This window comes from Ostrea edulis, unplaced genomic scaffold (assembly GCF_947568905.1).
Source record: "Ostrea edulis unplaced genomic scaffold, xbOstEdul1.1 scaffold_68, whole genome shotgun sequence".
In the NCBI taxonomy this organism is placed as follows: domain Eukaryota; kingdom Metazoa; phylum Mollusca; class Bivalvia; order Ostreida; family Ostreidae; genus Ostrea; species Ostrea edulis.
This window is the reverse complement of record NW_026606041.1, coordinates 2,985-23,958: the sequence shown is the minus strand read 5'-3', so window position 1 is coordinate 23,958 and position 20,974 is coordinate 2,985. Positions and strand designations below refer to the sequence as shown.

General features: G+C 41.2%; 1 protein-coding gene across 1 annotated transcript in view; it reads left to right on the top strand.

Annotated features, from left to right (window-relative positions):
* LOC125664847 (mucin-17-like) overlaps positions 1-18,056 on the top strand; it is a 31,506-nt gene extending 13,450 nt beyond the window's left edge. The window contains exons 3-8 of the mRNA XM_056152543.1: positions 140-13,892; positions 14,022-14,092; positions 16,333-16,487; positions 16,599-16,643; positions 16,758-16,839; positions 16,930-18,056. Coding sequence (XP_056008518.1) covers positions 140-13,892; positions 14,022-14,092; positions 16,333-16,487; positions 16,599-16,643; positions 16,758-16,839; positions 16,930-17,860 — 15,037 coding nt within the window. The 3' untranslated portion in view covers positions 17,861-18,056. The remainder of the gene's footprint in view (positions 1-139; positions 13,893-14,021; positions 14,093-16,332; positions 16,488-16,598; positions 16,644-16,757; positions 16,840-16,929) is intronic.
* The last annotated feature ends 2,918 nt before the right edge of the window (positions 18,057-20,974 follow it).

Below are 20,974 nucleotides of genomic sequence, written 5' to 3'. Positions count from 1 at the left end.
CGTCAACTCTCTCTCCAACGACAGAATTGACAACAGAAGCTTCCAGCTCTACAGAGTCTGTCACGAGCTCCTCAGTGTCTGAAGGAAGTTTTACAACACCTTCAACCACAACAGTGGTCACAAGCAGTGAAACGATAAGTGAGGAGAGTACAACTTCCACTGGCCTGTATACCTCTTCATCTTCCAGCACCGAGGTTTCATCTTCTGACACTTCATCAGAACAACCAACAACCACTTTAGCAGTAGCAGAAAGTACAACTCAGTCCTCCACTCTGACATACGAAACTACCACCTCAACAGTTTTACCAGACTTTACAACAACGCCGCTTGAAACTTTAACAAGTGATACGTCATATTCCTCTGGAAGCTCAACCCAAAGCACCACCGAATTTTCAACAACCACTGAAAGTATTACAGAGTCCACGACATCTGAAGAACTACCAACCTCCACCACAAGTGTGGAAATTACAAGTTCAGTTTCTACTACACCAAGCCAAGAAACAACAACTACAAGCTTGAAGGACACAACGACTGCTCTAGAAACCATAACAGATGAAACGTCGTCAACTCTCTCTCCAACGACAGAATTGACAACAGAAGCTTCCAGTTCTACAGAGTCTGTCACGAGCTCCTCAGTGTCTGAAGGAAGTTTTACAACACCTTCAACCACAACAGTGGTCACAAGCAGTGAAACGATAAGTGAGGAGAGTACAACTTCCACTGGCCTGTATACCTCTTCATCTTCCAGCACCGAGGTTTCATCTTCTGACACTTCATCAGAACAACCAACAACCACTTTAGGAGTAGCAGAAAGTACAACTCAGTCCTCCACTCTGACATACGAAACTACCACCTCAACAGTTTTACCAGACTTTACAACAACGCCGCTTGAAACTTTAACAAGTGATACGTCATATTCCTCTGGAAGCTCAACCCAAAGCACCACCGAATTTTCAACAAACACTGAAAGTATTACAGAGTCCACGACATCTGAAGAACTACCAACCTCCACCACAAGTGTGGAAATTACAAGTTCAGTTTCTACTACACCAAGCCAAGAAACAACAACTACAAGCTTGAAAGACACAACGACTGCTCTAGAAACCATAACAGATGAAACGTCGTCAACTCTCTCTCCAACGACAGAATTGACAACAGAAGCTTCCAGTTCTACAGAGTCTGTCACGAGCTCCTCAGTGTCTGAAGGAAGTTTTACAACACCTTCAACCACAACAGTGGTCACAAGCAGTGAAACGATAAGTGAGGAGAGTACAACTTCCACTGGCCTGTATACCACTTCATCTTCCAGCACCGAGGTTTCATCTTCTGACACTTCATCAGAACAACCAACAACCACTTTAGGAGTAGCAGAAAGTACAACTCAGTCCTCCACTCTGACATACGAAACTACCACCTCAACAGTTTTACCAGACTTTACAACAACGCCGCTTGAAACTTTAACAAGTGATACGTCATATTCCTCTGGAAGCTCAACCCAAAGCACCACCGAATTTTCAACAACCACTGAAAGTATTACAGAGTCCACAACATCTGAAGAACTACCAACCTCCACCACAAGTGTGGAAATTACAAGTTCAGTTTCTACTACACCAAGCCAAGAAACAACAACTACAAGCTTGAAGGACACAACGACTGCTCTAGAAACCATAACAGATGAAACGTCGTCAACTCTCTCTCCAACGACAGAATTGACAACAGAAGCTTCCAGTTCTACAGAGTCTGTCACGAGCTCCTCAGTGTCTGAAGGAAGTTTTACAACACCTTCAACCACAACAGTGGTCACAAGCAGTGAAACGATAAGTGAGGAGAGTACAACTTCCACTGGCCTGTATACCTCTTCATCTTCCAGCACCGAGGTTTCATCTTCTGACACTTCATCAGAACAACCAACAACCACTTTAGCAGTAGCAGAAAGTACAACTCAGTCCTCCACTCTGACATACGAAACTACCACCTCAACAGTTTTACCAGACTTTACAACAACGCCGCTTGAAACTTTAACAAGTGATACGTCATATTCCTCTGGAAGCTCAACCCAAAGCACCACCGAATTTTCAACAACCACTGAAAGTATTACAGAGTCCACGACATCTGAAGAACTACCAACCTCCACCACAAGTGTGGAAATTACAAGTTCAGTTTCTACTACACCAAGCCAAGAAACAACAACTACAAGCTTGAAGGACACAACGACTGCTCTAGAAACCATAACAGATGAAACGTCGTCAACTCTCTCTCCAACGACAGAATTGACAACAGAAGCTTCCAGTTCTACAGAGTCTGTCACGAGCTCCTCAGTGTCTGAAGGAAGTTTTACAACACCTTCAACCACAACAGTGGTCACAAGCAGTGAAACGATAAGTGAGGAGAGTACAACTTCCACTGGCCTGTATACCACTTCATCTTCCAGCACCGAGGTTTCATCTTCTGACACTTCATCAGAACAACCAACAACCACTTTAGGAGTAGCAGAAAGTACAACTCAGTCCTCCACTCTGACATACGAAACTACCACCTCAACAGTTTTACCAGACTTTACAACAACGCCGCTTGAAACTTTAACAAGTGATACGTCATATTCCTCTGGAAGCTCAACCCAAAGCACCACCGAATTTTCAACAACCACTGAAAGTATTACAGAGTCCACAACATCTGAAGAACTACCAACCTCCACCACAAGTGTGGAAATTACAAGTTCAGTTTCTACTACACCAAGCCAAGAAACAACAACTACAAGCTTGAAGGACACAACGACTGCTCTAGAAACCATAACAGATGAAACGTCGTCAACTCTCTCTCCAACGACAGAATTGACAACAGAAGCTTCCAGTTCTACAGAGTCTGTCACGAGCTCCTCAGTGTCTGAAGGAAGTTTTACAACACCTTCAACCACAACAGTGGTCACAAGCAGTGAAACGATAAGTGAGGAGAGTACAACTTCCACTGGCCTGTATACCACTTCATCTTCCAGCACCGAGGTTTCATCTTCTGACACTTCATCAGAACAACCAACAACCACTTTAGGAGTAGCAGAAAGTACAACTCAGTCCTCCACTCTGACATACGAAACTACCACCTCAACAGTTTTACCAGACTTTACAACAACGCCGCTTGAAACTTTAACAAGTGATACGTCATATTCCTCTGGAAGCTCAACCCAAAGCACCACCGAATTTTCAACAACCACTGAAAGTATTACAGAGTCCACGACATCTGAAGAACTACCAACCTCCACCACAAGTGTGGAAATTACAAGTTCAGTTTCTACTACACCAAGCCAAGAAACAACAACTACAAGCTTGAAGGACACAACGACTGCTCTAGAAACCATAACAGATGAAACGTCGTCAACTCTCTCTCCAACGACAGAATTGACAACAGAAGCTTCCAGTTCTACAGAGTCTGTCACGAGCTCCTCAGTGTCTGAAGGAAGTTTTACAACACCTTCAACCACAACAGTGGTCACAAGCAGTGAAACGATAAGTGAGGAGAGTACAACTTCCACTGGCCTGTATACCTCTTCATTTTCCAGCACCGAGGTTTCATCTTCTGACACTTCATCAGAACAACCAACAACCACTTTAGGAGTAGCAGAAAGTACAACTCAGTCCTCCACTCTGACATACGAAACTACCACCTCAACAGTTTTACCAGACTTTACAACAACGCCGCTTGAAACTTTAACAAGTGATACGTCATATTCCTCTGGAAGCTCAACCCAAAGCACCACCGAATTTTCAACAAACACTGAAAGTATTACAGAGTCCACGACATCTGAAGAACTACCAACCTCCACCACAAGTGTGGAAATTACAAGTTCAGTTTCTACTACACCAAGCCAAGAAACAACAACTACAAGCTTGAAGGACACAACGACTGCTCTAGAAACCATAACAGATGAAACGTCGTCAACTCTCTCTCCAACGACAGAATTGACAACAGAAGCTTCCAGTTCTACAGAGTCTGTCACGAGCTCCTCAGTGTCTGAAGGAAGTTTTACAACACCTTCAACCACAACAGTGGTCACAAGCAGTGAAACGATAAGTGAGGAGAGTACAACTTCCACTGGCCTGTATACCTCTTCATCTTCCAGCACCGAGGTTTCATCTTCTGACACTTCATCAGAACAACCAACAACCACTTTAGCAGTAGCAGAAAGTACAACTCAGTCCTCCACTCTGACATACGAAACTACCACCTCAACAGTTTTACCAGACTTTACAACAACGCCGCTTGAAACTTTAACAAGTGATACGTCATATTCCTCTGGAAGCTCAACCCAAAGCACCACCGAATTTTCAACAACCACTGAAAGTATTACAGAGTCCACGACATCTGAAGAACTACCAACCTCCACCACAAGTGTGGAAATTACAAGTTCAGTTTCTACTACACCAAGCCAAGAAACAACAACTACAAGCTTGAAGGACACAACGACTGCTCTAGAAACCATAACAGATGAAACGTCGTCAACTCTCTCTCCAACGACAGAATTGACAACAGAAGCTTCCAGTTCTACAGAGTCTGTCACGAGCTCCTCAGTGTCTGAAGGAAGTTTTACAACACCTTCAACCACAACAGTGGTCACAAGCAGTGAAACGATAAGTGAGGAGAGTACAACTTCCACTGGCCTGTATACCACTTCATCTTCCAGCACCGAGGTTTCATCTTCTGACACTTCATCAGAACAACCAACAACCACTTTAGGAGTAGCAGAAAGTACAACTCAGTCCTCCACTCTGACATACGAAACTACCACCTCAACAGTTTTACCAGACTTTACAACAACGCCGCTTGAAACTTTAACAAGTGATACGTCATATTCCTCTGGAAGCTCAACCCAAAGCACCACCGAATTTTCAACAACCACTGAAAGTATTACAGAGTCCACAACATCTGAAGAACTACCAACCTCCACCACAAGTGTGGAAATTACAAGTTCAGTTTCTACTACACCAAGCCAAGAAACAACAACTACAAGCTTGAAGGACACAACGACTGCTCTAGAAACCATAACAGATGAAACGTCGTCAACTCTCTCTCCAACGACAGAATTGACAACAGAAGCTTCCAGTTCTACAGAGTCTGTCACGAGCTCCCCAGTGTCTGAAGGAAGTTTTACAACACCTTCAACCACAACAGTGGTCACAAGCAGTGAAACGATAAGTGAGGAGAGTACAACTTCCACTGGCCTGTATACCTCTTCATCTTCCAGCACCGAGGTTTCATCTTCTGACACTTCATCAGAACAACCAACAACCACTTTAGCAGTAGCAGAAAGTACAACTCAGTCCTCCACTCTGACATACGAAACTACCACCTCAACAGTTTTACCAGACTTTACAACAACGCCGCTTGAAACTTTAACAAGTGATACGTCATATTCCTCTGGAAGCTCAACCCAAAGCACCACCGAATTTTCAACAAACACTGAAAGTATTACAGAGTCCACGACATCTGAAGAACTACCAACCTCCACCACAAGTGTGGAAATTACAAGTTCAGTTTCTACTACACCAAGCCAAGAAACAACAACTACAAGCTTGAAGGACACAACGACTGCTCTAGAAACCATAACAGATGAAACGTCGTCAACTCTCTCTCCAACGACAGAATTGACAACAGAAGCTTCCAGTTCTACAGAGTCTGTCACGAGCTCCTCAGTGTCTGAAGGAAGTTTTACAACACCTTCAACCACAACAGTGGTCACAAGCAGTGAAACGATAAGTGAGGAGAGTACAACTTCCACTGGCCTGTATACCTCTTCATTTTCCAGCACCGAGGTTTCATCTTCTGACACTTCATCAGAACAACCAACAACCACTTTAGGAGTAGCAGAAAGTACAACTCAGTCCTCCACTCTGACATACGAAACTACCACCTCAACAGTTTTACCAGACTTTACAACAACGCCGCTTGAAACTTTAACAAGTGATACGTCATATTCCTCTGGAAGCTCAACCCAAAGCACCACCGAATTTTCAACAAACACTGAAAGTATTACAGAGTCCACGACATCTGAAGAACTACCAACCTCCACCACAAGTGTGGAAATTACAAGTTCAGTTTCTACTACACCAAGCCAAGAAACAACAACTACAAGCTTGAAGGACACAACGACTGCTCTAGAAACCATAACAGATGAAACGTCGTCAACTCTCTCTCCAACGACAGAATTGACAACAGAAGCTTCCAGTTCTACAGAGTCTGTCACGAGCTCCTCAGTGTCTGAAGGAAGTTTTACAACACCTTCAACCACAACAGTGGTCACAAGCAGTGAAACGATAAGTGAGGAGAGTACAACTTCCACTGGCCTGTATACCTCTTCATCTTCCAGCACCGAGGTTTCATCTTCTGACACTTCATCAGAACAACCAACAACCACTTTAGCAGTAGCAGAAAGTACAACTCAGTCCTCCACTCTGACATACGAAACTACCACCTCAACAGTTTTACCAGACTTTACAACAACGCCGCTTGAAACTTTAACAAGTGATACGTCATATTCCTCTGGAAGCTCAACCCAAAGCACCACCGAATTTTCAACAACCACTGAAAGTATTACAGAGTCCACGACATCTGAAGAACTACCAACCTCCACCACAAGTGTGGAAATTACAAGTTCAGTTTCTACTACACCAAGCCAAGAAACAACAACTACAAGCTTGAAGGACACAACGACTGCTCTAGAAACCATAACAGATGAAACGTCGTCAACTCTCTCTCCAACGACAGAATTGACAACAGAAGCTTCCAGTTCTACAGAGTCTGTCACGAGCTCCTCAGTGTCTGAAGGAAGTTTTACAACACCTTCAACCACAACAGTGGTCACAAGCAGTGAAACGATAAGTGAGGAGAGTACAACTTCCACTGGCCTGTATACCACTTCATCTTCCAGCACCGAGGTTTCATCTTCTGACACTTCATCAGAACAACCAACAACCACTTTAGGAGTAGCAGAAAGTACAACTCAGTCCTCCACTCTGACATACGAAACTACCACCTCAACAGTTTTACCAGACTTTACAACAACGCCGCTTGAAACTTTAACAAGTGATACGTCATATTCCTCTGGAAGCTCAACCCAAAGCACCACCGAATTTTCAACAACCACTGAAAGTATTACAGAGTCCACAACATCTGAAGAACTACCAACCTCCACCACAAGTGTGGAAATTACAAGTTCAGTTTCTACTACACCAAGCCAAGAAACAACAACTACAAGCTTGAAGGACACAACGACTGCTCTAGAAACCATAACAGATGAAACGTCGTCAACTCTCTCTCCAACGACAGAATTGACAACAGAAGCTTCCAGTTCTACAGAGTCTGTCACGAGCTCCCCAGTGTCTGAAGGAAGTTTTACAACACCTTCAACCACAACAGTGGTCACAAGCAGTGAAACGATAAGTGAGGAGAGTACAACTTCCACTGGCCTGTATACCTCTTCATCTTCCAGCACCGAGGTTTCATCTTCTGACACTTCATCAGAACAACCAACAACCACTTTAGCAGTAGCAGAAAGTACAACTCAGTCCTCCACTCTGACATACGAAACTACCACCTCAACAGTTTTACCAGACTTTACAACAACGCCGCTTGAAACTTTAACAAGTGATACGTCATATTCCTCTGGAAGCTCAACCCAAAGCACCACCGAATTTTCAACAAACACTGAAAGTATTACAGAGTCCACGACATCTGAAGAACTACCAACCTCCACCACAAGTGTGGAAATTACAAGTTCAGTTTCTACTACACCAAGCCAAGAAACAACAACTACAAGCTTGAAGGACACAACGACTGCTCTAGAAACCATAACAGATGAAACGTCGTCAACTCTCTCTCCAACGACAGAATTGACAACAGAAGCTTCCAGTTCTACAGAGTCTGTCACGAGCTCCTCAGTGTCTGAAGGAAGTTTTACAACACCTTCAACCACAACAGTGGTCACAAGCAGTGAAACGATAAGTGAGGAGAGTACAACTTCCACTGGCCTGTATACCACTTCATCTTCCAGCACCGAGGTTTCATCTTCTGACACTTCATCAGAACAACCAACAACCACTTTAGGAGTAGCAGAAAGTACAACTCAGTCCTCCACTCTGACATACGAAACTACCACCTCAACAGTTTTACCAGACTTTACAACAACGCCGCTTGAAACTTTAACAAGTGATACGTCATATTCCTCTGGAAGCTCAACCCAAAGCACCACCGAATTTTCAACAACCACTGAAAGTATTACAGAGTCCACGACATCTGAAGAACTACCAACCTCCACCACAAGTGTGGAAATTACAAGTTCAGTTTCTACTACACCAAGCCAAGAAACAACAACTACAAGCTTGAAGGACACAACGACTGCTCTAGAAACCATAACAGATGAAACGTCGTCAACTCTCTCTCCAACGACAGAATTGACAACAGAAGCTTCCAGTTCTACAGAGTCTGTCACGAGCTCCTCAGTGTCTGAAGGAAGTTTTACAACACCTTCAACCACAACAGTGGTCACAAGCAGTGAAACGATAAGTGAGGAGAGTACAACTTCCACTGGCCTGTATACCACTTCATTTTCCAGCACCGAGGTTTCATCTTCTGACACTTCATCAGAACAACCAACAACCACTTTAGGAGTAGCAGAAAGTACAACTCAGTCCTCCACTCTGACATACGAAACTACCACCTCAACAGTTTTACCAGACTTTACAACAACGCCGCTTGAAACTTTAACAAGTGATACGTCATATTCCTCTGGAAGCTCAACCCAAAGCACCACCGAATTTTCAACAACCACTGAAAGTATTACAGAGTCCACAACATCTGAAGAACTACCAACCTCCACCACAAGTGTGGAAATTACAAGTTCAGTTTCTACTACACCAAGCCAAGAAACAACAACTACAAGCTTGAAGGACACAACGACTGCTCTAGAAACCATAACAGATGAAACGTCGTCAACTCTCTCTCCAACGACAGAATTGACAACAGAAGCTTCCAGCTCTACAGAGTCTGTCACGAGCTCCTCAGTGTCTGAAGGAAGTTTTACAACACCTTCAACCACAACAGTGGCCACAAGCAGTGAAACGATAAGTGAGGAGAGTACAACTTCCACTGGCCTGTATACCTCTTCATCTTCCAGCACCGAGGTTTCATCTTCTGACACTTCATCAGAACAACCAACAACCACTTTAGCAGTAGCAGAAAGTACAACTCAGTCCTCCACTCTGACATACGAAACTACCACCTCAACAGTTTTACCAGACTTTACAACAACGCCGCTTGAAACTTTAACAAGTGATACGTCATATTCCTCTGGAAGCTCAACCCAAAGCACCACCGAATTTTCAACAACCACTGAAAGTATTACAGAGTCCACGACATCTGAAGAACTACCAACCTCCACCACAAGTGTGGAAATTACAAGTTCAGTTTCTACTACACCAAGCCAAGAAACAACAACTACAAGCTTGAAGGACACAACGACTGCTCTAGAAACCATAACAGATGAAACGTCGTCAACTCTCTCTCCAACGACAGAATTGACAACAGAAGCTTCCAGTTCTACAGAGTCTGTCACGAGCTCCTCAGTGTCTGAAGGAAGTTTTACAACACCTTCAACCACAACAGTGGTCACAAGCAGTGAAACGATAAGTGAGGAGAGTACAACTTCCACTGGCCTGTATACCTCTTCATCTTCCAGCACCGAGGTTTCATCTTCTGACACTTCATCAGAACAACCAACAACCACTTTAGCAGTAGCAGAAAGTACAACTCAGTCCTCCACTCTGACATACGAAACTACCACCTCAACAGTTTTACCAGACTTTACAACAACGCCGCTTGAAACTTTAACAAGTGATACGTCATATTCCTCTGGAAGCTCAACCCAAAACACCACCGAATTTTCAACAAACACTGAAAGTATTACAGAGTCCACCACATCTGAAGAACTACCAACCTCCACCACAAGTGTGGAAATTACAAGTTCAGTTTCTACTACACCAAGCCAAGAAACAACAACTACAAGCTTGAAGGACACAACGACTGCTCTAGAAACCATAACAGATGAAACGTCGTCAACTCTCTCTCCAACGACAGAATTGACAACAGAAGCTTCCAGCTCTACAGAGTCTGTAACGAGCTCCTCAGTGTCTGAAGGAAGTTTTACAACACCTTCAACCACAACAGTGGTCACAAGCAGTGAAACGATAAGTGAGGAGAGTACAACTTCCACTGGCCTGTATACCTCTTCATCTTCCAGCACCGAGGTTTCATCTTCTGACACTTCATCAGAACAACCAACAACCACTTTAGCAGTAGCAGAAAGTACAACTCAGTCCTCCACTCTGACATACGAAACTACCACCTCAACAGTTTTACCAGACTTTACAACAACGCCGCTTGAAACTTTAACAAGTGATACGTCATATTCCTCTGGAAGCTCAACCCAAAGCACCACCGAATTTTCAACAACCACTGAAAGTATTACAGAGTCCACGACATCTGAAGAACTACCAACCTCCACCACAAGTGTGGAAATTACAAGTTCAGTTTCTACTACACCAAGCCAAGAAACAACAACTACAAGCTTGAAGGACACAACGACTGCTCTAGAAACCATAACAGATGAAACGTCATCAACTCTCTCTCCAACGACAGAATTGACAACAGAAGCTTCCAGTTCTACAGAGTCTGTCACGAGCTCCTCAGTGTCTGAAGGAAATTTTACAACACCTTCAACCACAACAGTGGTCACAAGCAGTGAAACGATAAGTGAGGAGAGTACAACTTCCACTGGCCTGTATACCACTTCATCTTCCAGCACCGAGGTTTCATCTTCTGACACTTCATCAGAACAACCAACAACCACTTTAGCAGTAGCAGAAAGTACAACTCAGTCCTCCACTCTGACATACGAAACTACCACCTCAACAGTTTTACCAGACTTTACAACAACGCCGCTTGAAACTTTAACAAGTGATACGTCATATTCCTATGGAAGCTCAACCCAAAGCACCACCGAATTTTCAACAACCACTGAAAGTATTACAGAGTCCACGACATCTGAAGAACTACCAACCTCCACCACAAGTGTGGAAATTACAAGTTCAGTTTCTACTACACCAAGCCAAGAAACAACAACTACAAGCTTGAAGGACACAACGACTGCTCTAGAAACCATAACAGATGAAACGTCATCAACTCTCTCTCCAACGACAGAATTGACAACAGAAGCTTCCAGTTCTACAGAGTCTGTCACGAGCTCCTCAGTGTCTGAAGGAAGTTTTACAACACCTTCAACCACAACAGTGGTCACAAGCAGTGAAACGATAAGTGAGGAGAGTACAACTTCCACTGGCCTGTATACCACTTCATCTTCCAGCACCGAGGTTTCATCTTCTGACACTTCATCAGAACAACCAACAACCACTTTAGGAGTAGCAGAAAGTACAACCCAGTCCTCCACTCTGACATACGAAACCACCACCTCAACAGTTTTACCAGACTTTACAACAACGCCGCTTGAAACTTTAACAAGTGATACGTCATATTCCTCCGGCAGCTCAACCCAAAGCACCACTGAATTTTCAACAGCCACTGAAAGTATTACAGAGTCCACAACATCTGAAGATCTACCAACCTCCACCACAAGTGTGGAAATTACAAGTTCAGTTTCTACTACACCAAGCCAAGAAACAACAACTACAAGCTTGAAGGACACAACAACTTCTATCGAAACCACAACAATTGAAACGTCGTCAATTCTTACTCCATCTACGGAATTGACAACAGAAGCTTCCAGCTCTACAGAGTCTGTCACGAGCTCCTCAGTGTCTGAAGGAAGTTTTACAACACCTTCAACCACAACAGTGGTCACAAGCAGTGAAACGATAAGTGAGGAGAGTACAACTTCCACTGGCCTGTATACCACTTCATCTTCCAGCACTGAGGTTTCATCTTCTGACACTTCATCAGAACAACCAACAACCACTTTAGCAGTAGCAGAAAGTACAACTCAGTCCTCCACTCTGACATACGAAACTACCACCTCAACAGTTTTACCAGACTTTACGACAACAACACCGCTTGAAACTATAACAAGTGATACGTCATTTTCCTCCGCCAGCTCAACCCAAAGTACCACTGAATTTTCAACAGCCACTGAAAGTATTACAGAGTCCACGACATCTGAAGAACTACCAACCTCCACCACAAGTGTGGAAATTACAAGTTCAGTTTCTACTACACCAAGCCAAGAAACAACAACAACCTCCAAGGACACAACAGCTTCTATAGAAACCACACCAATTGAAACATCCTCAATTCTTACTTCACCTACGGAATTGACAACAGAAGCTTCCAGTTCTACAGAGTCTGTCACAAGCTCCCCAGTGTCTGAAGGAAGTTTCACCACAATAGTTGTTACAACTAATGAATTGACAAGTGAGGAAAGTACAACTTCCACTACCTTGTCTACCCCATCATATTCCAATAGTACTGTTGTAACGGATACCAGTAATCCGGTCTCCATAATTACACCTGACGCAACAACTTCTACAGCTACAACACAGACCAGTAGTCCGGTGTCTACAACAACATCCGACGTAACAACTTCTACAGTTACAACACAGTCCAGTAATCCGGTGTCTACAACAACACCCGACGTAACAACTTCTACAGTTACAACAGAGACCAGTAGTCCTGTATCTACAACAACAACAGCCGATGTAACAACTTCTACAGTTACAACAACAACAGCCGACGTAACAACTTCTAAAGCTACAACACAGGGACCGGACATAACAACCTCTATAGTTACAACAGATACCAGTGGTCCAGTGTCTACAACAACAACATACGACATAACAACTTCTACAGCTACAACACAGACCAGTAGTCCGGTGTCTACAACAACTACACCCGATGTAACAACTACTACAGTTACAACAACACAGGGACCGGACGTAACAACCTCTACAGCTACAACAGAGACCAGTAGTCCGGTGTCTACAACAACAGCCGAACTAACAACATCTACAGTTACAACAACACAGGGACCGGACGTAACAACCTCTACAGCTATAACACAGACCAGTAGTCCGGTGTCTACAACAACAGCCGACCTAACAACTTCTACAGCTACAACACAGACCAGTAATCCGGTGTCTACAACAGCAACACACGACGTAACAACTACTACAGTTACAACAACACAGGGACCGGACGTAACAACCTCTACAGCTACAACAGAGACCAGTAGTCCGGTGTCTACAACAACATCCAACGTAACAACTTCTTCAGTTACAACAACAGCCGACGTAACAAGTTCTACAGTTACAACAACACAGGGACCGGACGTAACAACCTCTATAGTTACAACAGATACCAGTGATCCAGTGTCTACAACAACAACATACGACATAACAACATCTACAGCTACAACACAGACCAGTAATCCGGTGTCTACAACAGCAACACACGACGTAACAACTACTACAGTTACAACAACACAGGGACCGGACGTAACAACCTCTATAGCTACAACAGAGACCAGTAGTCCGCTGTCTACAACAACAACACCCGATGTAACAACTACTACAGTTACATCAACAGCCGACGTAACAACTTCTACAGTTACAACAACACAGGGATCGACAACAGTACCACGAACATCAGAAGTAACAGCGTCTTATAACACAACTCTATCAACTACCACTCAACTACCGTCCACAACTACTGGAAGCTATATAGATTCTCAAATTACCACTTTAAATGTTGAGATGCGTTTGAACGAAACTTGGAATGCTGATCTATTGAACAGCAGTTCAGTGGCTTTTCTGGACAAATCCGTCCAAATTCATGCAGAGGTATTTTACTCTCATAGCATGATGGTTTAAGTGAAGCAATTTATTGAAATACTCATTTAATTGTAGGCTGTTAAACTAATTTGTATATATACAACACTACTATAAAAATATTAAAATGTATATTTCTAGGTGGACAATATACTTGGTAGTGGAAACAACATATCAATCTACTATAATTCCAGCAAAGTACTATCATATAGGTAAGATGATCACTTTGATATATGTTGTCCGGTGATATCTGATGTCGGGTAATATCTTATGTCCAGTGATATCTGATGTCGGGTAATATCTTATGTCCGGTTATATCTTATATCCGGTGATATCTGATATCCGGTGATATCTGATGTCCGGTGATGTCTGATGTCCGGTGATATGTGATGTCCGGCGATATCTGACCGGTGATATCTGATGTCCGGTAATATATGTTGTCCGATGATATCTGATGTCCGGTACTAATACTTGATGTAACAACACGAATTCCTTTGCTCGAATCTAAAGAGTAACACAAAGGTAAAAGTTTTAGATATTTCAAACATTTGATTCTATGTTTTATAATTTCATCAACATTCTTGTAACAGCAGAGAAAGGTAAGGAAAGATCACGCTAGATGCTGCTTTATGATATGTACTGTAGTGTTCAATATCAGTCACATATCACGCTAGATGTTATATGACTACCATAGTGTTCAATATCAGTCACATATCACGCTAGATGTCGTTATATGACTACTGTAGTGTTCAATATCAGTCACATATCACGCTAGATGTTATATGACTACCATAGTGTTCAATATCAGTCACATATCACGCTAGATGTCGCTATATGATTACTGTAGTATTCGATATCAGTCACATATCACGCTAGATGTCGTTAAATGACTACTGTAGTGTTCAATATCAGTCACATATCACGCTAGATGTTATATGACTACTGTAGTGTTCAATATCAGTCACATATCACGCTAGATGTCGTTAAATGACTACTGTAGTGTTCAATATCAGTCACATATCACGCTAGATGTTATGTAACTACTGTAGTGTTCAATATCAGTCACATATCACGCTAGATGTCGCTATATGATTACTGAAGTGTTCAATATCAGTCACATATCACGCTAGATGTTATATGACTACCATAGTGTTCAATATCAGTCACATATCACGCTAGATGTCGCTATATGATTACTGTAGTGTTCAATATTAGTCACATATCACGCTAGATGTCGTTAAATGACTACTGTAGTGTTCAATATCAGTCACATATCACGCTAGATGTTATATAACTACTGTAGTGTTCAATATCAGTCACATATCACGCTAGATGTCGCTATATGATTACTGTAGTGTTCAATATTAGTCACATATCACGCTAGATGTCGCTATATGATTACTGTAGTGTTCAATATCATTCACACATCACGCTAGATGTTATATGACTACCATAGTGTTCAATATCAGTCACATATCACGCTAGATGTCCCTATATGACTACTGTAGTGTTCAATATCAGTCACATATCACGCTAGATGTTATATGACTACCATAGTGTTCAATATCAGTCACATATCACGCTAGATGTCGCTATATGACTACTGTAGTGTTCAATATCAGTCACATATCAGGCTAGATGTCGTTATATGATTACCGTAGTGTTCAATATCAGTTACAAATTACGCTAGATGTCCCTATATGACTACTGTAGTGTTCAATATCAGTCATATATCACGCTAGATGTCGCTATATGACTACTGCAATGTTCAATATCAGTCACATATCACGCTAGATGTCACTATATGACTACCGTAGTGTTCAATATCAGTTACAAATTACGCTAGATGTCGTTATATGACTACCGTAGTGTTCAATATCAGTCATATATCACGCTAGATGTCGCTATATGACAACCGTAGTGTTCAATATCAGTCACATATCACGCTAGATGTCGGTATATGACATGTACCGTAGTGTTCAATATCAGTCACAGATAAAAAGAATAACTTTGTCGAGAATTAAAATCGACACGATGTATATTGTGCTGTATTGATTATAGACACTTCTTCTTTCAGTTTACATACATATAATCATATGCAAATTGTATGCATGCATATAAAATAAGACGACAATGTGCCATAAAATTGGCGTTAAAGTCACTATTCAAGTATTATCGAGAAAATACTTTCAAAAAATCAGTAAACGATATAGAATACAGAGTGTTTACCCATCAGTCCTGCAGTTAGATCTGTTTATGGAATACATAATCATATATTTCGGTTTGCTTTGCTTTCTCAGATTTTTGCTCTTTTTTAATCCTGTGATTCGGATCACTACAAGCTTTTAAGGTCTAATTTCATTTTCTAAATAAACTTTGATATTCAGAAATTGTATAAGTCATGCTAATTCATAAAACCAGGGTTAACAATGTTTTAATCCATGTATTGCAGTGATGGAAGCATTAAAGTTTCGCTCGAGATCTATTATTCCGTATCTCACAAAACAGTGACAGGAAGTGACGACAACCTACTTGCGCAAGTCAAATCATTTCTCCAAACCGCACCCACCTCCTTACCCATCATTGTGGGATCCATTGTGGTGTATCGTAAGTATATGCTGGTGTTGTTTATGGTTCTATTCTATAACAGCGCAAATCGTGCTAATAGTATAGCTGAAATCGTTCAATTAACAATAACTGTTATCTTTAAAATTCTAGTGAAAAAGACGGATTCTTCACCAGCGTCATCATCCTCAACGGCTGGTGAGTATTTTGCATCATACACATTTTCCGTCATTTACCTTTATAACTTTACTTAATTTTTTTATGATGAATAGACGATTCGGCGTTTAAGTCACATATGAACCTGTTTTGCAGTTATCGTCATTGGAGTCGTCACCGCTATTGGCCTGTTGCTTATGATTCTCTGCTCGATCTGCCTCATCTTAGGCTATAAAAGGTACCTGGAATTAGAATAAACATTGAAACTTTATCTACTTAGGGACACTTAAAGCATAAATTTCTAACTGGATCAATATTTGTTGAGCAGGTTTCGTAAGAAACGACGAGTGGCCCACAAAGATCCTACAATGGACGAGTCGGAGACCGGTAGCTACCAGAGTTCGGATGATATCTCGATTGAAGATGACGACGAGGACTATCATAGCGGCGACTATAAGTTTGAAATTCCATCTTTCGTTATGGCAACCAGATGTGTCCCGCCGAGTGAACACATGTGGACACGTGAAGACACTCTTCCACACATTAGAAAGATGAGAAGCACGAACGAAAAGAAAACGCTACCAACCAAAGACAATTTAGCCTACCTCAACGAATTCTGTCATGAAGCGGTTGTTCCGACAGAGCGACCACCAAGTTATGATGCGATACCCCCTTCCATTGAAAAAGAACCGCATGATATTTCAAATAAACATTTGTTACAAAAACCGGACCACCATCCTATTCCAGTACCATTCAATGAAGTGCTAGATAGACCTTCAACATCTGCACAAGCAGACGAATTAGAAAAGGCGTCATCTGCAGGCGCCTTATCTTCGAGATCCAGTTATAGTGAAATACATGGTGATGGGGATATTTCCTCTCCTCATGACGACTCCCGTGCTTCACATAACGTCTCTCCGTCAAAGACTTTGTCCGCGAAATCGGACAGAACATCAGGAAGGGGCACTTCAGAGAGCACGAATGACAATTCTGGTGCTAGATCAAGAAACGGTCAGAGAAAACGCGGGAAGACCAAACCTTATGTTCCTCTTAGTAAAAGGCTACCAAAGCCGGTAAAACCTAAGATATATAAATCTAACCGTCCTTTGAAAGTAGATCAATCGAAGTTACAAGAGCGACTAAAAGAAATCGCCAAACAAAATGAAGACAAACTGTATAACCCACAAGGAGAAGCGTGGAGGAATCTAGTAACCAAGATTTTCCCACAAGAAGAGTCCAGAAAAGAGTCGGACTGTTAACCATCCGACGTCAAATATAGTCCTTAATAATATCGGATCAGTCAAAAATACACGTTATTGTATTTGTTGCAGATATACTATTTTTACATTCTTTATATACTTGAACAGTTTATTTCACTATAGATGTAATTTATACACAAATTGTCATTTTTAATGCATTATACATCAACGATAATAAATCTTGATAAAAAGATGATTTGATATCGTTTTCATAAGACACGGTGTACTACAGTTATATCTGCTGTTTACAAAATGTACACGTGTGATACAGAAGTCCCGATTCTACCTTTTTCTTGTCTAAGGGTCCGTGTTTGCCCTTCTCATGATTTGGTATTCTTGTAGGATTTATGAGATTGATCACTGTTCGTTATCTTCTTGGTTTATGAGAGTTATATCTGCTATATGACGTCATAATTGTATTCAAAACACACCTGTAAGGCAACAAAATGACGGATATCGAAGTAAATCCTGCTGATTCTCACAGCGATGTTGCTTTCGACGAAAAATAAAGCTGAACGAGAATTTACAGATCAATAAATCCGAAAACACGATGTCTTCATACGCACCTGAAAGCAAATAACGTGGTGCGGGGAAACTATTCATTTCTTTAAAATTGTTAATACAGTGAACGAAAATGGAATTATAAGAATCAAACATTCTTTTTGAGGAATTTATCGATGTGTAAATTCTGGACATTTTACTCACAAACTCAACATAAAAGTTCGATAAATTCTTCAAAAAGAATGTTTAATCCTATATATATATATATATATATATATATATATAGAGAGAGAGAGAGAGAGAGAGAGAGAGAGAGAGAGAGAGAGAGAGGGGGGGGGCACTGAATTCCAAAAAAACCCCACCCAACCCATATGATAGATAAGTGTCAGATCCAAAAAATAGTTGCAAAGTCAAATACAAAAAATGTATAAAAGGCACTTAAATGGCCAACGATACGAACAATTTGATTTGAAATTTTCGGGATGACCTGTCCCTTCCTCGGGATTTAAACAGAAAAGTTTTACATAAGTAACACACGTACAAAAAGCTAGCACTAAATCTACAAATGTATATATACACTGCAAATTGCATGTTTATTGTTTTTGGCTTGCTATTCAATATGTTTTCTATAGGGAGCGAATAAGGATACGTCCTATGGACTCTCGCCCCGTGGGAATCCGGGTTAGAACAGGTCCCCTGTACCCCTTGCTTTTCGTTAGAGGCGACTAAATCGGACGGCCCTTCGAATGAGACCACAAAATCTGAGGCCCCATTTCACAGTAGGTGTGGCACGATAAAGTGTTTCTCATCCTCAACATCATTCCTGAAAGCAAAATTTGCAAAATCTATTACATCGTAGAATTGGAGGTTTACATTTTCTCCCAACCTCAATATTGAGGGGATGATCATGTGCACTTAGTCCTACCGGTAGTTAAGTGAGTCGAGCTTTATAAGCATTCGGTAATGTATTCAAATATTCTTGCATTTTAAAAAACTTAATATGTTCATTCTTCTATAATTCCAATGTTATTTATTACAATTGTTTTGATTGGACAAAAATAAAGCTGAACAAGAGTTTATACATCAATAAATCCGAAAACGCGATGTATTCATACACGCCTGGAAACAAATAACATAATGCGGGGAAACTATTCACATTTTTGTAATTGTTAATAAAGTGAATCAAATGGAATTATAAGAATCAAACATTCTTTTTGAAGAATTTATCGATGTGTAAACTCCAGACATTTTACTCACAAACTTAACATAAAAGTGCTTCGCACATTTATTCAGTTTGTGAGTAAAATGTCTGGAGTTTACACATCGATAAATTCTTCAAAAAGAATGTTTAATCCTATAGTACATTCATAGATATATAATCGGGATCTGTAGAATATATCGCATTTTGTCAAGATACTATTTTTTCATATGTTCAAATTATTTCACGAACACTTTCAGTAAATAAGGATTCTTTATACTTTATTTGATCGGGATCGATATTACGGAAATTAACGAGCAGCGAAGGTAGCTATGACGTCACAGCCTACTACACTAAATACTTCATTATGACGTAACAGGTCTAGTGTAACGTCACAAACGCTCACGTACAGTATGGCAGGGAAAAAAAAGGTATCTACTGCTGACAAGTTTTGGAGTCGTATAGAAAAGAGATGCAAGGAATTGAATAATGTTGCTGGGACAAGCGAACAAAGGCCTTCAAAAAGACGTAAAACGAGTCATTCACGTGATAGGGACAAAAAGAAAACACGTCGTGATCACACAAAAAATAAAATTCGATCTTCTCGTGAAAAGCGAACGGCAAAGTGGATTCTTTCATTACCAGACAAAAGCAAGCAAAATTTGTCACCAGAAAGACTCAACATTAGTCATTCTCGTGGTCGGAAAAGCGAAAAAAGAAAGAGGAGCACAGACCGGAAAACGGCAAGTCCAGATGAAGGAAATAATGTTGCTGGGACAAGCCAACAAAGGCCTTCAAAAAGACGTAAAACAAGTCATTCTCGTGATAGGGATAAAAAGAAAACGCGTCGTGACCACACTAAAAATAGAACTCAACCTTCTCGTCATCGAAAAGACGAAAAAAAGGACAACAGTTTTTGTGTTATATTGTAATTTCAATTAATATAACATATCTTGTTCAAACTGATTTTGTTAGCTAGCAATAATACCTCTGCATGCTGATCAATGTATGACTCCGCATCCGTGCACACCCGTAACTTTGGAAGAGTCGCTAAAAAGAAAGGGGGCTCGCTTTCAACTTCAAGTAGGAATTCGGCCATAAGGTAGGTCCCATTGTTTTCTTCTTGCACTATTTACTCTATTTGTACAGAAGATTTATCACACAGGACAATACGATAACCAAGGCCTATAGATCTACATCGGCAGTTCGCCTGGATTAATCTTCTAGTTTGTTCTGACACTTCTACTCGATAAATTTCGCTGTGTCGATGACAAAAAAGTAGATTACGTAACAAAACTTGATAGTAGGTAATTTATGTTGTTCTTTGTTATTTAATACTCAGGACTCGGAAAATATTTGTTTACGGAATGCAGCATGGGGTCGATTCCTGTTAACATTGCAAAAGTAACGGAGGG